The 19,091-nt window shown below is 38.8% G+C and overlaps 1 protein-coding gene across 1 annotated transcript; it reads right to left on the reverse strand.

The window, feature by feature from the left end:
* Positions 1-138: 138 nt before the first annotated feature.
* Positions 139-19,071, reverse strand: LOC149690104 (TBC domain-containing protein kinase-like protein). The gene is made up of 22 exons (XM_089869630.1): positions 18,734-19,071; positions 18,598-18,664; positions 18,330-18,521; positions 17,106-17,244; positions 12,927-12,996; positions 12,787-12,848; positions 12,665-12,726; positions 10,935-11,083; positions 10,726-10,855; positions 9,184-9,283; positions 9,049-9,098; positions 7,321-7,543; positions 5,897-5,959; positions 5,655-5,832; positions 5,504-5,587; positions 4,903-4,988; positions 4,185-4,221; positions 3,953-4,114; positions 3,755-3,882; positions 1,083-1,243; positions 756-894; positions 139-317 (listed from the first exon to the last, which is right to left on the reverse strand). Exons 1-22 carry the CDS (start codon positions 18,924-18,926, stop codon positions 210-212), a joined length of 2,583 nt encoding a protein of 860 aa, XP_089725756.1. The 5' UTR covers positions 18,927-19,071; the 3' UTR covers positions 139-209.
* Between the last annotated feature and the right edge of the window lie 20 nt (positions 19,072-19,091).

The following is a 19,091-nucleotide window of genomic DNA, read 5'->3' on the forward strand; positions in this document are numbered from 1 at the left end:
GTCGGAACTAGGGGCGATTTTGCTAGTCGTTTTTTTAACATGGGGCTCAGGTGAAGTTGGCAGGCCTTCTACCACCGGTAATCTAAGTTGGCCTTGACTGAACTGACAAGGGATAGGTGCTAGACATAGGAAATAATATTTGGCGCCAAATTCAAAATTTTTAATTTACGAAAGAAAATACATAATTTATTTGATAATTCTGGTACAAATTACACTTCAGGACGCACGACTAATATACCGCTAGATCTTAAAACATCTATTCCACCATGAAGTATTGATACTCTTTGAAAACCTAGTTTGATTACCTCATTTGCAAACTGAAATGTTTAAATTAATCAATTAGTATTAAAAAGGTATTTACACTTAAATAACTCTAAAGAGTCATAAACACATGGGAGGCCATCAAAAGAGAAAGTGATTTCAAACCACGCGTTCTCTCAGAGGTTTAAGTCACATTTGACTGGTCATTCACTGTACCAAAAGTTCATAAGATGTGTTCCATAAGTATACTTCATAATGGTAGAGACTTACAGCTCGAGCTAGTTCGAGAACGACAATCGAGAATTGACTAAATTCAGTTTTGTAGTCCATCTTCCTGTTTAGTCTGTACTAAGTCATTCAGAGTGCCTCACCAGGCGTCGCTTTACGAGAACCTAAGTCACTTCATGACAAGCTCTCAGTAACCATTCACAAACTTATGAAACAAATCTTATGAATTTATGACTCCCATTGTTTTAATCATTTTACTAAATTACCCTTGATGAATGGTTATTTCTCGCACTACCAACAACAATTATCAATTTTCCCTTGTGAACATTCAAAACCGAGTAATTTGTAGTGCCATCTATGAGATATGGAACACTAATGCTGTCAGGAATTGCTCCTCTAGTAAAACTAATGAATTATATAATGAATAAATGTTCTCTTAGGATCTACCAATAGTAAAAGGGTTCCATTAGCTACTCGTTAGACCGTGCCATGTAGGCTGTATTTAAATTCCTCAGAAGCTCAACTGGCCATAATTTGACACAGTGTGGCACTGTGGGAACCCTTTTAAGAAATTTTAAAAATTAACACTAAACTCTTCAACTGGTCTAACATCCACAACCACAATCTTGACATTAGCAGGATATGTGGAGGCTTTTGGTCCTCTCTGGCACTCAATCAGTTCCAAAAGTTCTTCCCCCGATATTCTAGGACCTGTCTCTGACTTAAGCGTCTCTAAAGGAACTGGTGTCATTGCCTAAATCACAATACATAAACTGTTATATTAAATTGCATTATAACAAAACAATAGGATTATTTAGCTGATTTGTCTTGTATTGTGTTAGCATTTCCTCCTTAACAACACTTCTCCTCAGAGAAAATTAAACTATTCTCACTTGTGACACATGCAGGGATAAATGAGGTAATATAGGAAATTATGATGGACAACCTGCGGCGGCACTAACTCTCCCAGTGTACCTCGCGCACGTGGGAGATTGTTAAGTGCTGCCACATAGGGTCATTCAATTTATATGAGACCTTGCGTCTATTTTTAAGACATAGGGGGCGTCCTTTACGATTCTGTACTGTATGACCAGTGCTGGAAATAAGGTTAATTTTTAAACTAGTCCTTGGGACTAGTGACCCCCTAGTGTCCGAAATATTAAACTGATCTCCGGACTGTTCCCAACCTTTGTTCTCCTATAGTTTTGTAATTAATAAACTGGTCCCGAGGACCAGTAACCCCCACTTTTTGAATTAAAAAACTGGTCCCGAGGACCAGTAACCCCCACTTTTTGAATTAAAAAACTGGTCCCGAGGACCAGTAACCCCCACTTTTTGAATTAAAAACTGGTCCCGAGGACCAGTAACCCCCACTTTTTGAATTAAAAAACTGGTCCCGAGGACCAGTAACCCCCACTTTTTGAATTAAAAAACTGGTCCCGAGGACCAGTAACCCCCACTTTTTGAATTAAAAAACTGGTCCCGAGGACCAGTAACCCCCACTTTTTGAATTAAAAACTGGTCCCGAGGACCAGTAACCCCCACTTTTTGAATTAAAAAACTGGTCTCGAGGACCAGTAACCCCCACTTTTTGAATTAAAAAACTGGTCTCGAGGACCAGTAACCCCCACTTTTTGAATTAAAAAACTGGTCCCGAGGACCAGTAACCCCCACTTTTTGAATTAAAAAACTGGTCCCGAGGACCAGTAACCCCCACTTTTTGAATTAAAAAACTGGTCCCGAGGACCAGTAACCCCCACTTTTTGAATTAAAAACTGGTCCCGAGGACCAGTAACCCCCACTTTTTGAATTAAAAAACTGGTCCCGAGGACCAGTAACCCCCACTTTTTGAATTAAAAAACTGGTCCCGAGGACCAGTAACCCCCACTTTTTGAATTAAAAAACTGGTCCCGAGGACCAGTAACCCCCACTTTTTGAATTAAAAAACTGGTCCCGAGGACCAGTAACCCCCACTTTTTGAATTAAAAAACTGGTCCCGAGGACCAGTAACCCCCACTTTTTGAATTAAAAACTGGTCCCGAGGACCAGTAACCCCCACTTTTTGAATTAAAAAACTGGTCCCGAGGACCAGTAACCCCCACTTTTTGAATTAAAAAACTGGTCCCGAGGACCAGTAACCCCCACTTTTTGAATTAAAAAACTGGTCCCGAGGACCAGTAACCCCCACTTTTTGAATTAAAAACTGGTCCCGAGGACCAGTAACCCCCACTTTTTGAATTAAAAAACTGGTCCCGAGGACCAGTAACCCCCACTTTTTGAATTAAAAAACTGGTCCCGAGGACCAGTAACCCCCACTTTTTGAATTAAAAAACTGGTCCCGAGGACCAGTAACCCCCACTTTTTGAATTAAAAAACTGGTCCCGAGGACCAGTAACCCCCACTTTTTGAATTAAAAAACTAGTCCAAGCAATTAATAAACTGGTTTTGGACCAGAGGAAGTGTGCTATTTCCCAGACTGTGTATGACCCAACCTAAACGCTGAGGTAGATGGGAGGACTGTGGTGGTATTTTGAAAACTTTTGAACTAGGATTAAGTAATTGTAAAAGCTACAGATGAGAGGTTCTGAAAGCTGTGTACAATACCACTATCTTAAACACTAGACGTCAGCACTGTTCTGCTTGGAATTTCATTACAGGGTCAGACAAAAGGGTTTGACCATGTAATGAATTGGTGGCAATTATATTAAACTAGCTGTTACCCGCGGCGTCTCTCGCGTGTAATAAGAACTTCCATCAAAGTGATATAAAGAATGGGTAGATTTTACTGATGACTGATATTTTTGTAGCACCCTAGGAGCGAAGGCGCTCGGCGTTGCCCGTCAGCCCGTCGGGATGCATTTTTTATTATTTTTCAAGCGGACATTATTCTCTAAAGAAGGGGTTTAAGTTTTTGGCCGCCATTTAAAAAGATGGCAACAAATCGAACCCAAAAGACCATTCAGCCCGTCTATAGGTTAAAGGAAACCAGTGTACTAAATATTTGCGAAATCGTTTGAAACGCGCGGACTTTGTTGCACAGAGAATATTTTTTACATTTCTGGTCGCCATTTTTTAAGATTGCGGCGGATGGGGGGGGAAATCTTTCTTAGTACGCGCCTACTACTTATGAGTAACGTTCCTGCAAATTTTCAGCCTTCTAGCGCAAGCAGCGGTTTGGGCTGGGCGTTGATTATCAGTCAGTCTGTCAGTCAGTCAGTCAGTCAGGACTTTGATTTATATAGATATAGATATAGATTCCAATTACCAGAAGGGAAGTGCTTTCATGTTTCACATCGTTTTTCGCGTGTTTTTGTTGTTGTCTAAAAGATGCGCTTTTTGGGGTTCCGCAGTATAACTTCTTGGAGTCTTGTACGCATCTTTCTATGTCGATTTCTGAAAATTTAGAACTTTAGTGGATAAAAAGTTAAAAGTGACAAATTGCACTAAAAAGATTGGTCCTGACCAGGCATATCTGAAAACAACAGAATACATTCATTAAAGCCAAATGACAGTAAGTTGTTTCGAAACTGCTGTAGAATAGCCACTCCAATAAATAATGGGAAAGATGAATCCCCTAACAATAATGTGTCCCAAAGATGAAAAATTTTATGTAAAGGAAACACATCTGTTTGGGGGGAAAACCCATTTTAGACACATTAAAATTAAATATACTCAGTTGAGCATCAGATTCTTACGTGTGTACATTGTTAGAAACCATGGAATGGCGTATAGCTGAAATATATTTATTTTTATGTTAAAGGAACTATAACACTGTCTACAGCAAAGATTAGTAGTAAGTCATCACATGTGTTATGGGGGAAGTGGGAATGGTTTGGGGAAAAATCTTAGTACCATCCCATAATTGGTATCCTCAATCCCCACCATTGAGTTGAGAAAATTACCACCAGAGTGGCCTTTCATCCCCAAGGATGTAGACCAAAATGAACTATATCACGCGCTTGTGGCGCCATCCCGGTGCAACCAAGGGAACTAAAAGAAAAGGCGGAAATTTGACTTATTTCAAGAATACATAAAAATGGCGGAAATACAAGTTCGTTTTCAAAAACGCAATTCTATTTTTGACAATTGACTGAGAAAATGTGTCGTATCAATCATTTTCCTTTTATATTTATTAAAATAAATTACCTTTATTTACATTTCTTATCTGCGTTTCGAGATGGCGACACCATCGCTTGATAAACATGGTGGCTGGCCGTCCGTCCCTATGTTTTAAAAAGTGTCCCACGTGCCCCAATAGGCAGGTTAACGCAAAGGCCACTCTAGTGGTAATTTTCTCAACTCAATGATCCCCAAGGCATAAAACAGAGTGACGTATTCCAATGTTTTCCTGCCACCTCACTATGGACCACTTTACAGGCCCTTTAAAGCTCAGAAAAGGAAAATAACACTCACCTCTGGAATGAAGCCAATGTTATCCAAATGATTAGTTAATTCTGGATCGTGGAATGCAATAAGGTGGGAAAATACTGCCAGGTATTCTGCAGAAAATACAGTATGACACTTCTATCCAAACTTTAGCTTAGTTAAACCATAATTTTATAAGATATCTTCCATAAGCATGACACTACCCATACTTCGTAATGCTTGAGAGCTAGTTAAGTTCGAGAACAACGCGAGAATTGACTACACTCGGTGGTTAATTTTGCAGTCCATTTTCATATTTAGTCTGTACTAAGCCTTTGACAGCGCCTCACCAGTCTGTACTAAGACGCTACCCATACTTCGTAATGCTTGAGAGCTAGTTAAGTCGAGAACAACGCGAGAATTGACTACACTCGGTGGTTAATTTTGCAGTCCATCTTCATATTTAGTCTGAACTAAGCCTTTGACAGCGCCCCAGTCACCAGTCTGTACTAAGCCTTTGACAGCGCCTCACCAGGTGTCGCTTTACGAGAATTCATGATATTTCACCTATGTTACTTCACGACAAACTCTCACTAGTGACAAACTCATGGAACATATCTTATGAACTTCTTCTGGTTAAACGCAATACCCTGAATCACAGCTGAATTATCTTTTAAAAAGAAATTGTGAAGGTACTTTGGTATAAAATTTTTCAAACAAGCATAAGCCAGAGCTGAAATGAATTAAAAATGTTCGTGGGCGGGTCTAAGGAAGTATGTTAATCGCGCCAGCATTTATACCTTCATCATTGAAATTTAAATAAAGAAATGGGGCACACAGTGAGTCTAATCCTTGCCAATAGACGTATTGTGGATGGCTAACCACCCACGCTTTGAGTAACCTCTTAAATTTAGCGTGACCTGTAGGTGAGGCCATTAATTCGTTATATTGGTGACATCTTGGAATATCAACTTCAATCTGTATGTGAACCAAAATGAAAGTTTGGCTGAATCAATGATAAAATATTTTTTTGGGTATTTACCTGACGATCAGTCGGAGTTGGCGTTTCTTTATCAATTTCTTCATATTGACCTTGCACATCACCCTTAGAAAAGAGATAGAGTTGTTATTCGCTAAAATAATAAGAATGTAACCAAAAGCCTATTCAGGAATGAACAAATTGCCTTGAGGGAAACGTTTGCCACATAATGAAAAAGCTCAATAACAGGGAAAAATTAAGCGACACCAGGAATCATCTCCTCGTTTGTGCCATGATGAAACTTTAAGTGTAGTGTACGCTGTTACTCTAATACTATAGTGATGGCCAATATCGTTAATTATAGCAAATGTCGGTTACTGTGGTACCCCTAACATTCTGGCTGATCTTGTACGCTTTAATTTTACCTTGCCAAAAGCAGGAGCCAAACAGAACCCGTGCATAAGGGGAGGAGCTAAAACCAGCCTTTGCTAAGCAATTGGCCTTATTCCTGATCAACGCCACCGAGGCGTAGCGGCGACTTTTGGAACTATAATAATACGGTAGCCAATTACAGGTGGCGCTGGAGTCGATGGACTCTGATGGAGATCTGTTATTTTCTATGTTTTGATTATTACCGCTTCAACTTCAAAAAACATGTTTTAACTAATTATTATTAACCGAATAATCTCCAAATAGACCAAAATCGAATGAAAACTTACTCCGAAAGTCTTATTTCATAATATTAGACAGAATAAGAAAGGTAAAATCAACTTTTAATACTTTTGAAACCATATCGCTTGTTAAGCCGTGGCTATTCACATGATTCAAAATAGAGAAAATAACAGATCTCCATCAGAGTCCATCGGCTACAGCGCCACCTGTAATTGGCTACCGTATTATTATAGTTCCAAAAGTCGCCGCTACGCCTCGGTGGCGTTGATCAGGAATAAGGCCAATTCCACCCCTCGATTATGTGAGCGCCTAGTGGCATTTGTTTAAACTAAACCATAGCCGAGACTTGCTTTAAAGCATGGCACATCTATAGTGGATCCCCTACAATGGTAAAGTGTCATATCACTCATGGATACCGATATCATATCGGCTTATGCCAAGCACTATCCAATACACTTGCAACATAGGGTCGATGGTGACTACAATAAAGGGATATGGGACAATCTCCTTCAACATGATAGTTGTACCACAAGAATTGCCTGTGTCACTTCTATTTTTGACTAAGGTACTACTTAAAGGAGCTGTTGGGGTGAGGGGGAGGGGGGGTCAAACTGTTGGTTAGCATATTGCTTACCCGCCCACCGCGACGGTGGCGCCATTCCTTATGGCCCAAGAGCTGGGTGTTTCCCCCCTGAACTAAGGGCGGTCTCCCCCCCCCAACAGCGCCGATGAGCCCCTTCTATAGGCCATGTAAAAGGCAATTCAGTCCTATGTCATGACCTCCATTTGTAACTAAGATTTCAAATCGTAATTACTTCAATTTCTAATAAGGCGGCCCATATTTTGGCGCGATATAATGGTGGGATATCAATTTTAGCTTCTTGCACTATTTGTGGCCTTTTATATGGATATGCCATGAGCAGCCTGTTATACAATATCACGCGGTTCAGTTGATATTCAATGTCCTTTTCACGAATGACTAAGGGAAGTTTAGCCGCTTCTTCAACATATGTAAATAAGCTCGCTGGACCTAAAGGACTGTAAAAAAAAATTTTGTTAAGTCATTATGACGTGTATATGGGCCAATGGTTAAAGGAAAGCGCGGCTCCATGATCACCCCTAGCATTCTGGACACGAATTTTACCTTGCCAAAGGCAGGAACCAATCAGACCTAATGCACTTGACTAGTTCCCATTGGTTCCTGCCTTTGGCTTAAGTAGCCTTTAGCAAGCTTAGCCACTGTGTAGCAGAAAAGCCATCTATAAAGCAAGTAGTCCACTTAGCCTTGCGAAACCGTATCGTTACCGTTTCAAGTTCGTAAATCATCCGAAAGAGGGCGCCCATTACCTAAGTTCGAAAGCATAGTTTAAGAAACGTTATCAGATGGCGTTCTGTTCGTATTTGGATACGTGACGTTACGTTAACGATACGGTTTCACAAGGCTTAGTGGACTACTTGCTTTAGGGGCATCAACGGAGCCGCGCTTTGCTTTAAATGAGGTGTCGGCTCCTTTGGCGGCCATAATTAACATGCACCAGGGTTGGCAAAAATCCGGATTTTTCTTGAAAAAGCCACTGGTATGGTTTTTTGCTGGTTTAAACCGGACTTTATTGGTTTTATCCAGCTTTTTTTAAACCACTCTTTAGTGCTTAAATTTTAGCACTTCTTTTTACATTTAGTGCGATCGTTGTCTTCTACTAGGCCGTCTGATTGAGAATCATTTTTATTGTACATAAATGTTGTTAAAACTATAGACATTTCCCTTAGAGATGAGTAGGGCCCCTGATTTAATCGAGAATTTTCATTACAACCCGACATATATCGGGTCGAAAAATCCTAGGTTTTAATTAGAAAATGACTTAAAATTTTTTGCTGGTCGGGTCGGGTAGGGTTTTCATACCGTCTACCCGGGTAGACATTTTTATTATCTTCAATAGGGCAGGGTTGGGCCCAGGTAGGCTCTTTTTGTGATCCTCAATGGGGCAGGGTCGGGCCCGGGTGGGCTGTGTTGTGATCTTCAATAGGGCAGGGTCTGATAAAGATTTTTCTAAACGCGCGGTCCGACCAACCAATTTAGCATGGGGAAAAATTCAACTCGGTCTCACGAGTTTCGGGTGGAGCAGTGGGAGAAGGGTGCGTCAAAATAACCCACAATATATGGGAATGGACCATTTCGATGAAATAAAGAGGTAAAGACATGTGGGTCAAACTTTTCCTTCCATCTCACTTTATGGTGCCTGCGCTGTACTCTATTATTATATTTTTTGAAAAATCCACTGGATTTTTCATCGTGGTTTAAACCGGTTTAATCCAGGTGGATAAAACCGGACTGGATACCAGCGTGCCAACCCTGACATGCACCAATGTTATCTTGCCAATGGCAGAAACTAATCAGAACTCGTCTAAGAGGGCGGAGCTAAAAATAGCCTTCACATAACTTAATTAGGGGGCCAGTCAACTCCACCCCTCTAATATGGGAGCATGTAGTGGCATTTGTTTAAACTAAACCACAGCCGAGACTCGCTTTAAAAATAATTGTTTACCTATGTTCCAAAAGTGGATAGTAAACTCTGGGATCCAAATCTTTTAATCTCTGCACCACGAAATAAAATATTTGAGTTTAAATATTTGATTACTGCATGCACATTCTCATATTGAAATAAAAATATTCCCCTCACCTGTCGTAATTGTTCAAGGGAGAGTATTATCACAGTGTCATCTGCCAAAAAAGCTTGGTCCTTTTTTTGCCCAAATTCTTCACCGTCCTCCAAAACTAGACTGAAAATTTCAAATTAGGTTTACAAATTTAAAATTTTACATAAAGCCTAGTTTTCACTCGACGAATATTTGGGAATTTAAAATTTCAACACGGAAAAAAGTACAATATGGTTGCCTGATCTTCTTTTGCAACGATTATTGTGGTTTTTTCGCAAAGTGGAAGTTAGCCTTGAAGCAAAGTGCGGGTGGTCATGTTGACTTTCCTCCTGAACTCCGGGTTTAGCTTGGTGAAGGCTCAGGCTGTTGGGCGGGATTTATAAGTGCATGTATAAATCCCGCCCACAAATGCCTCCCAGCTGCCTTTGCCAAGCCAAAACTGAACTGGAGTTCGTAAGGAAAGTCAACTTGTAGGGGAACCACATACGTGATCCGCGCTTTGCTTCAAAGCAGGCCTCAGCTGTGGTTTAGTGAAATAAATGTCAATAATCCACCCCTCCACTCTCATAGTGATTGGTTGCTGCCTTTGGCGAGGTAAAACTGGATCCATTACACCTAAAGGTCACCAGGAGGCGCCACGAGGGACGCCGATTCGAGGGGGCCGTCATTACTCATGAGAGCGTACAAGATTTGAATTCTTTCTCGATTTTGATAATTTCAAAGATTTAAAAATGATTTGACTGATTTGCTGATTTGGAGCCGATTTGAATGATTTGGGAGTGATTTTCACAATTTTACGATGATTTCGATTCGATTTATGTGATTTGAAGGATTTGGAAATGATTTGAAAGATTTGTACGATTTGAATGACTGGTGACTTAACGAGGATTTGAATGATTTGGTGCGATTTGCATGATTTGGTAGTGATTTGAATGATTTGTCGAGGATTTCAATGATTTGATGCGATTTGAATGATTTGCTGGTGATTTGAATGATTTGCTAGTGATTCGAATGATTTGGTAGTGATTAGAGTGATTTGGCGTTGATTTCATAGTGATTTTAATGATTTGATTGATTTGATGATTTCTTGATTTGACTGCTTTGTATAGTGATTTGACTGATTTACGATTGATTTAACTGATTTGAATGATTTACTAGCGATTTCACTGATTTGTGCAGCGATTTGAAGGATTTGATTGATTTCATAGCGATTTTAGTGATTTTCTAGATTTGGGAAGTGATTTATGTGATTTGAATAATTCTAAAAACCAGGCGTACGAGATTTGAAGGAGCGACGGCCCCCTCGCGCCGATTGGTCTCTCACCAGAGGCAAGGTAATTTCATTTTAAATACCTAAATGTCTCTAGTAGGAGGCAAAGTAGAAAAATTTCGGCCTCACACCAATTTTACCTCGCCAAAGGCAGGAACCAATCAGAATTCAGAACTAAAACTAGCAGGCGAGTGAACTCAATCCCACGACTATGGGAGCCATCTAGTGGCATTTGATAAAACTAAACCGCAGCCAAGACTCGATCGCTTTAACTCAAATAATATTAATTTCTAACTTAGTTAATGAACATATAGAAGGTTTTGCTTTAATCAAGCCCTGTTTTTTTAGTTCCGCTTCGACATCACCTCCGGCAAGTTGCCATAAATAATACACTATTTCAATAGGGCATTGAGCAATATGATCAGCTGAAAGAAATTCATTAGACATTAATGCAGTTAAATGATAAAGAGGATCGACACAAATATTCTTTATGTTTATGTTTACTTATTCCTAATGTTGGTTTTGTTATTGTGTAACGTAAACACTGCAATTCCATTGATGGGAAGACCAATGAATGCACTAAAGCTCGTTTATCAATACCGTAGTTGTTCTCTTTTATAAATTCATGTTCAAGCAGTTGTTTACACGTAAACCTTCGGAATTAAATATTATTAAGTTGCTGCATAGCCTTGAAAACAGGAATGTTTACTAAACACCAAAGTTTAAAGGAAAAATTCAGGTAACATAACATTATTACATTATACCTTTAAAGAATGGCCTTTTTCTAAATAAATATGAAAGGAAAAATATTAAAAAAAATTAATAAAATGATCTCTTATTACAATACGATAATTAGCATTTAATTAGTATCTTAAAAACGAGGATTGACTTAGCCTGAGAATTCAACCAATCCCATACGGGCAAGAGCCTAGGTTCGATTTAGCAGACACCACTAAACCAATTGTTCTTGGTAGTACAATTGTACTTTTTTAGTACATTTTAAAGTCTTCAGTACGAAAAGTACATTTTGATGTTTGAAAGTACATTTTCAAATTCAATTTTTTAACATTAGCGTCTATGGGACGAAAATTACGACGCAAGATGGCGCCAAAAGCCTTCGTGGAGGGGAAGGAAAATTTAATACCCCCCAAAGGGAGAAAAGTACGTTTTCAAAAAGCCTCCCATTGGTAGTACGTTTTACTATTGGGGAAAGTACGTTACCAAAAATCTAAGGAACAACACTGCTACCCAATGGGAGGCTTTATGAAAACGTACTTTCTTCCCTTTGGGGGGTATTAAATTTTCCTTCCCCTCCACGAAGGCTTTTGGCGCCATCTTGCGTCGTAATTTTCGTCCCATAGACGCTAATGTTAAAAAATTGAATTTGAAAATGTACTTTCAAACATCAAAATGTACTTTTCGTACTGAAGACTTTAAAATGTGCTAAAAAAGTACAATTGTACTACCAAGAACAACACTGCCATACGGGCAAGAGCCTACTCCTAGGTTCGATTTAGCAGATGACACTAAACCAATGGCGGATGGCGCAGTAATCCTCGTTTTTAAAGGGAGGGTGAAGTAGAAAATCAAGTGATTTTTTTATCGATTCTTCTACTAATTATAAGACCAGTCTGCATAGTGAAACATTCAGGAAATACTTGATTTTAAAATTCAAATTAGGTTCAGATTTAAAGGATAATTTTAATCAAGGACTGCCGACCAATCACGTAACGCCCTGCCTTTTTGTTAACAAAATTCTCGTGGCAAGTACCGTGTTGAATGAAATTTGTCACGAGATTTGATAAAATTCGCGCGCGACGTGATAATCGTGGCGCGAGACACGGAACGTGCCACGAGAATTTTGTTAATAAAAAGGCAGGGCGTTACGCGATTGGTCGGAGGACCTTCTTTAAAATTATCCTTAAAATCTGAACCTAATTTGAATTTTAAAATCATTCGGAATCTGTATTTCCTGAATGTTTGACTATGCAGACTGGTCTTATAATTAGTAGAAGAATCGATAAAAAAATCACTTGATTTTCTACTTCACCCTCCCTTTAAGCCTAGTTAAATGCTAATTATCGTATTGTAATAAGAGATCATTTTTTAATATTTAATATTCCTCCTTTTATATTTAGAAAAAAAGCCGTTATTTTAAGGTATAATGTTATGATACCCAACCTTTTCCATACAGAAATATTCCTATTTTCAGAATACCGAGGGGGTATAAGCACCTGTCTGAAGGTTTGGGCTGTAAACAGTTTTCAATGAAGGATTTCAGTGCTGGGTTAATATCCTATAATAAAAAACTTTAAATAGTTAAGACACTAAATTCAGGAACAAATTTATCACATACACCAAGTTCTTTTAAAGCGTCTAAGTCTTTTGCAATTGCTAGTACAACTTTTACTCCTGAATCTGAATTAAAAAAAACGTTATTTTCTACGTAAAGGTTTGTTCTTGTAGCAATAATTTTATAGAAATTGTGCAATTTACCTAAGTTCCTAAGCTCAAGTAATCTCTTGAAAATTTCTTTTATAGAAAGTTCAGACCATAACTTTTTTTTCTGATGAAAAGCAAATTCCCATTACAACTTACACAAAATTAATATCAGGATTGCCACGGAATTTTCAGAACCAAATTCCCTGACTTTTCCAGGTTTTCCCTGACCTTTTCTGCGATTTTCCCTGATCTTTTAGGGCGAAATGGTGAATGTTTACAGCACGGTTTAAGTGCTTATGATTAAATAAACACTCTACAGTAAGTTTTCCAATGTATTTGTTGCACCAAAATGATTAAGAAACATCCCTTACCCAAAAATGGACCTCCAATTATTGCCTAAAATTAGTCCAATATAGACCAGCTTTTTATTTATATTTCACGTTGAACGTTTACGTAAAAATTACGTGATTATCATTTGTGATAAGTCATAATATCACTCGTTATAAACCTGTGTGACACCTTATCACTCATTATTCACTAGACATACGTGATACATTATCACCCAATATTGACCCGAGAGACAGCCGACATGAGTGACAAATAATAACCCGCTATTGACCCAAAAGACACCCGGCATACGTGACACATTATCATCCGTTATTGACCCGAGATGACAAATAATCACCCATTATCGACCCAAAATCCACCCAAGATGACAAATAACCACCCGTTATCGACCCAAAAGCCACGCGACATTAGTGACGAATAATCACCCGCTATTGGCCCAAAAGACACCCGACATGAGTGACGAGTAATCATTCGTTATGGACCCAAAAGTCACCCGACATGAGTGACAAATAATCACCTGCTATTGCCCCAAAAGCCACCCGACATGAGTGACAAATAATCACCCGTTATTGACCGAAAAGCCACCCAACATGAGTGACAAATAATCACCCGTTATTGACCGAAAAGCCACCCAACATGAGTGACAAATAATCAGCCGCTATTGACCCAAAAGACACCCGGCATACGTGACACATTATCACCCGTTATTGACCCGAGATGACAAACGATCACCCGTTATTGACCCGAGATGACAAACGATCACCCGTTATTGACCCGAGATGACAAAAGATCACCCGTTATTGACCCGAGATGACAAACGATCACCCGTTATTGACCCGAGATGACAAACGATCACCCGTTATTGACCCGAGATGACAAAAGATCACCCGTTATTGACCCGAGATGACAAAAGATCACCCGTTATTGACCCGAGATGACAAACGATCCCCCGTTATTGACCCGAGATGACAAACGATCACCCGTTATTGACCCGACGTACGTGACAAATTATCACCCGTTATTGACCCGAGATGACAAATAATCACCCGTTATTGACCGGACGTACGTGACAAATAATCACCCGTTATTGACCCTAGATGACAAATAATCACCCGTTATTGACCCTAGATGACAAATAATCACCCGTTATTGACCCGAGATGACAAATAATCACCCGTTATTGACCCGAGATGACAAATAATCACCCGTTATTGACCCGAGATGACAAATAATCACCCGTTATTGACCCGAGATGACAAATAATCACCCGTTATTGACCGGACGTACGTGACAAATAATCACCCGTTATTGACCCTAGATGACAAATAATCACCCGTTATTGACCCTAGATGACAAATAATCACCCGTTATTGACCCGAGATGACAAATAATCACCCGTTATTGACCCGAGATGACAAATAATCACCCGTTATTGACCCGAGATGACAAATAATCACCCGTTATTGACCCGAGATGACAAATAATCACCCGTTAAATCCGGCCCACAAATGCCTTTAGCCTTGCCAAGCCAAAACTGTAGTTCGCGAGAAAAGTCAACTTGTAGGGGATCCACTCGAGCCGCGTTATGCTTTAAATAATTGATATTATATCACTAGTTTATCTGAAATACACCTAACATAAGTGACACATGAAGGTTCTCGCCCATTCGGCTGTAGCCGCTGTACCCAAAATGTATATGTCCCATTCAAACGAAACCCCGCATATTGGGCGCTTTTCGAAAAATATGGACTGAACGATAATTGAATATTGCTTCGATATCCTCGATTGATTTAAAAATACGAGGACGCAATAATCGATTCATTCAATTAAGAGATACAGGCTTATCTATCTTTATGGCAATGTAAAGTAGGGCATACTTCGAAAGTGGTCAGCTGTTATTATGCTTAAACGATAATTAAGACGAAGAAAATATATTTATATCTCAGCAAACAAACTTAATGAAAACGACTTCTGATCTTATTTTCCATTTTTATTCAAAATCTTTATTATAATACGAATTAAAGGTAGGTAGATAGATAGGGGCCGAATAAATGATACAAATGTTAATGATCTGAGATAAACTTGAGATAAATGATAATGTTATCTATCACTCGCTATTGATCTAAGCAGATGTTACTTCTGATATAAGTGATATCACACTTCTAGTGATCTGAGATACACCCGACATAAATGAAAATTTGTCACTCGTTAGTGATCTGAGATACACCCGACATAAATGAAAATTTGTCACTCGTTAGTGATCTGAGACACACCCGACATAAATGAAAATTTGTCACTCGTTAGTGATCTGAGACACCCGACATAAATGAAAATTTGTCACTCGTTAGTGATCTGAGATACACCCGACATAAATGAAAATTTGTCACTCGTTAGTGATCTGAGATACACCCGACATAAATGAAAATTTGTCACTCGTTAGTGATCTGAGATACACCCGACATAAATGAAAATTTGTCACTCGTTAGTGATCTGAGATACACCCGACATAAATGAAAATTTGTCACTCGTTAGTGATCTGAGATACAACCGACATAAATGAAAATTTGTCACTCGTTAGTGATCTGAGATACAACCGACATCAATAATAATTTGTCACTCGCTACAGATCTGTGATACACCTGACAATTCGTTTATGTGTGTGACATATAACAGTTACTGAATTTCGGGTGAATATCAAATCTACAATATTCACTATGGTTTATACAGTATATGTTGGTGTTGGTGATTCTTGGATGAATCGCGGACCACACATTTTCTAAGGCTTGTAACGAGTGAAGCTGGTATATCTCGGGTGAAGATAGAATGTGTAATATTCACCAACCTCAGTACATAAATGGTAATTTATCAGTCGCTATTAATCTTAGATACACCTGGCATAAATGATAATTTGTCACCCATTATTTATCTGAGATGCACTTGACATAAATGATAATGTATCACTCTATTAATATGAGATACAAGTGATAATTTATCACTCTTTGTTGATCTGAGATACACCAGACATATATGCAGTTGGTGAATTTCGGGTGAATATCGAATCTTCAATATTCACTACGTTTTATATAAGTTACTGTTGGTCGTTCTTGGATAAATGGCGGACTGTACATTAATTCACGAATGTTTGAAATGTACGCGACTGGTGCAACTCGGGTGAATATTGAATGTCCAATATTCAACAAGGTGTACATAAACCCAGTGAAGTTTACTTGATGTCTGATATTCATCCGACATGCACCCACTGAGTTTTTAACAAACAGAATCGACTGAGCACCGAAGTGATTTTTGAATGTTATTCACCTGAGGAACCCTCATTTCATTAAGGTTTTACCTTGAACATGACCGATATCCATGGGTGTAAATTAGTGATGCGAGTGTCACCCATGAATCACCATGAGTATGAAAAGCCATCTAACGTGACACTTTAAAGAGCTGGTATTCACTAATGAAATACTTCTCAAACACAAGTGATAATCATTGACACGTCGTGTCACGTAATATTCACTTGTACTTGGTAACAATTACGTGGAATTCATGTAATATCTACCTTTTTATCATGCGATATTTTAGTAAGGGATTTTAACTATAAATAACAGTCTAAGAGATTTTTTTAAAGCATTTACTTTATAGAAACAATTCTAGACATTTTTAAGGATTGCTCTAGAGTTCACTCTGTGTTAAGAGATTAGGACGAGGAGAAACTTTCATCCCCAGAAATTTTACCCACTAAAATCAAATTCCCTGACTTTGCCGAAACTTTTAAAATTCCCTAACCTTTTCGGCCCATTTTCAAATTCCCCGACTTTTCCAGGTTTTCCAGGTACTGTGGCAACCCTGATTATAAAGATTTCAAATCCAATTATTTACCAAAGACAACTCTAATAGTATAATTCCAAGCGACCAAATATCAGTTTTAGGCCCACACGGTGAAAAAGTGGTGTTTTGCTGTTCAAACCATATTTTGCTGTCTACAATTAAGGCTTCTGGAGACATATATCTCGGCACCCTAAGACAAAAAAAAAACAAAAAAAAAAACAGAATGTTTCTCAACAAAAAGAACGGTCAAGAGATAGCGAAAAAATAAGAAGCTGAGGATAGACTATAATATTGCAGCCCTCTTCAGCGGGTGGGTAAAAATTATATGAAAAAGTCACAGGCACCACATGACATCAAGATACGAAAACTCCACATTGAGTGGAACTATTATAGACAGCTCGATTGCAGCGCCTATTCCCTGAAGTGGTAGTTTTTAACATAAAACTAACTTTCTTTAAACCACGTACGCCTTTCCTCAGTCAGGAGCCTATGGTCTTAGCTATGACGTATTTCAAATATTTTTTACCCATCCACCGATGACTTCTTTACAACTCTTTTAAAGATAAGCAAATATCAGCTTCTGTGGCATAACCTAGCATTCTGGCTGATTTTCAACACGCAAATTTTACCTCGCCAAAGCAGGCGGCAATCAGAATTTGTCCACAAGGGCGGAGCTAACACTATCCTTTGCTAAGCTTAGCTGGCCAGCACCCTTCAACTATGGGAACATCTAGTGGCATTTGTTTAAACTAAACCATAGCCTAGAATAGCTTCAAAGAGAGTCTATGGGCAATTTCAGAGCACTTAAAAGTTTGCTTTCTTTTTGTCAAATACCCTTCAGAGGAATAAGGAGTAGGCAGAGGGATGAAAATATCCCTCATTAATTGTAAAGCCTCCTCTTAGCCAATCGGGACTTGGCAATTCGGGCTTAACTCCGCCCCCAGCGCCATTATGGTATGTTTTTTAACAGAATCAAAGCTATATAAGCTCCTCCTCCTGGTATGTTTTTTAGCGCTAGTGAAAGGTAGTCTGACGTTGCATGACGTAGTACTGCCAAGTCCCTATAAGAAGCCTTCCACTGTGTTAGGTTTGCCTCCATTTTGGTGGAAAGGGGAGGAGCCATATTAAACTACACCCCTCTGGCCTCTCTCTATAACCTGTATTTTTTTTCCGATAATTGGTAACAATATCTATAAAAACTTACATCATCTATGAAACTTGGCTTAAAAAAGTGTATTTTCAAGGGGTTCTGAAATTGTCAATAGAATTCCTTACCCAATAGGAAATGGTACTGTGGTCCCATACTCAGTCATGTGGTATAACCCATGACTGCCTATCTTGAACTCTCCTTGTTTAGTTACTAAAATGCAACTTGGTGATAAACATCTGTGCACAACTCCTTTAGAATGCAAAAATTCTAATGCGTCCAAACATTGGAATGTAAGCGAAGCCAGTTTAGCTAAATCACTAAGGTTAAAAAAAATAAAACTTAAGTTATTTAATGTACTATCTATTGTTGACTCAAAAACAATGGCCTATTTACTCTGTCATCTCAATATTCGTGTTGGTTAGATTGTTTTCATAATGCTCGCAAACAACCATCAGGCGTTCTATTTAATTTAAGTAACATCATTAAAGTTTACAGAAATTATGCGAGACTTTTACGTTTAACCTCTTACCATGTCGACCCCTTATGATGTCAATATACGTACAGAGGTTAGGATGTAGTAATGTTTTAAATTTTTGAAATTTTCCCAAAACTCTGATTGAATTTGGGGTTAGCGGTAGGCCATTTATTCCGCATGTATCCGCGGAATGTGGCGACGCTAAGAAAGTCCATGCACCCAATAAAGCATTGCCCAGACTGTGCATAGTTAATAATTATAAAAGTTCAATTTTGAAACTGATGAAATTACATCGAAATTACACGGGAAACCAAAACTCGCAGTCAACAGCGACTACGAACTAATCTACGACAGCTAGGCTGTTGTCAAAGTCCACAACAACACCCCATTTTCTAAGCAGACAACAAATTCT

The sequence above is a fragment of the Phalangium opilio genome, unplaced genomic scaffold (genome assembly GCF_054372755.1).
Source record: "Phalangium opilio isolate 3A_F unplaced genomic scaffold, DU_Popi_V2 ptg000031l_1, whole genome shotgun sequence".
Classification (NCBI taxonomy): domain Eukaryota; kingdom Metazoa; phylum Arthropoda; class Arachnida; order Opiliones; family Phalangiidae; genus Phalangium; species Phalangium opilio.

Excerpts from the sequence above, each read along its gene's own strand:
- LOC149690104 (XM_089869630.1), bottom strand. The coding sequence starts at position 18,926 with ATGCACAGTCTGGGCAATGCTTTATTGGGTGCATGGACTTTCTTAGCG. Across the intron at positions 12,727-12,786 it reads ACGCTTTAAAAGAACTTGGT|GATATTAACCCAGCACTGAA; the intron begins GTATGTGATAAA and ends TTTTTATTATAG. Across the intron at positions 4,222-4,902 it reads ACATTGGCTTCATTCCAGAG|CTATACGCCATTCCATGGTT; the intron begins GTGAGTGTTATT and ends AATATATTTCAG.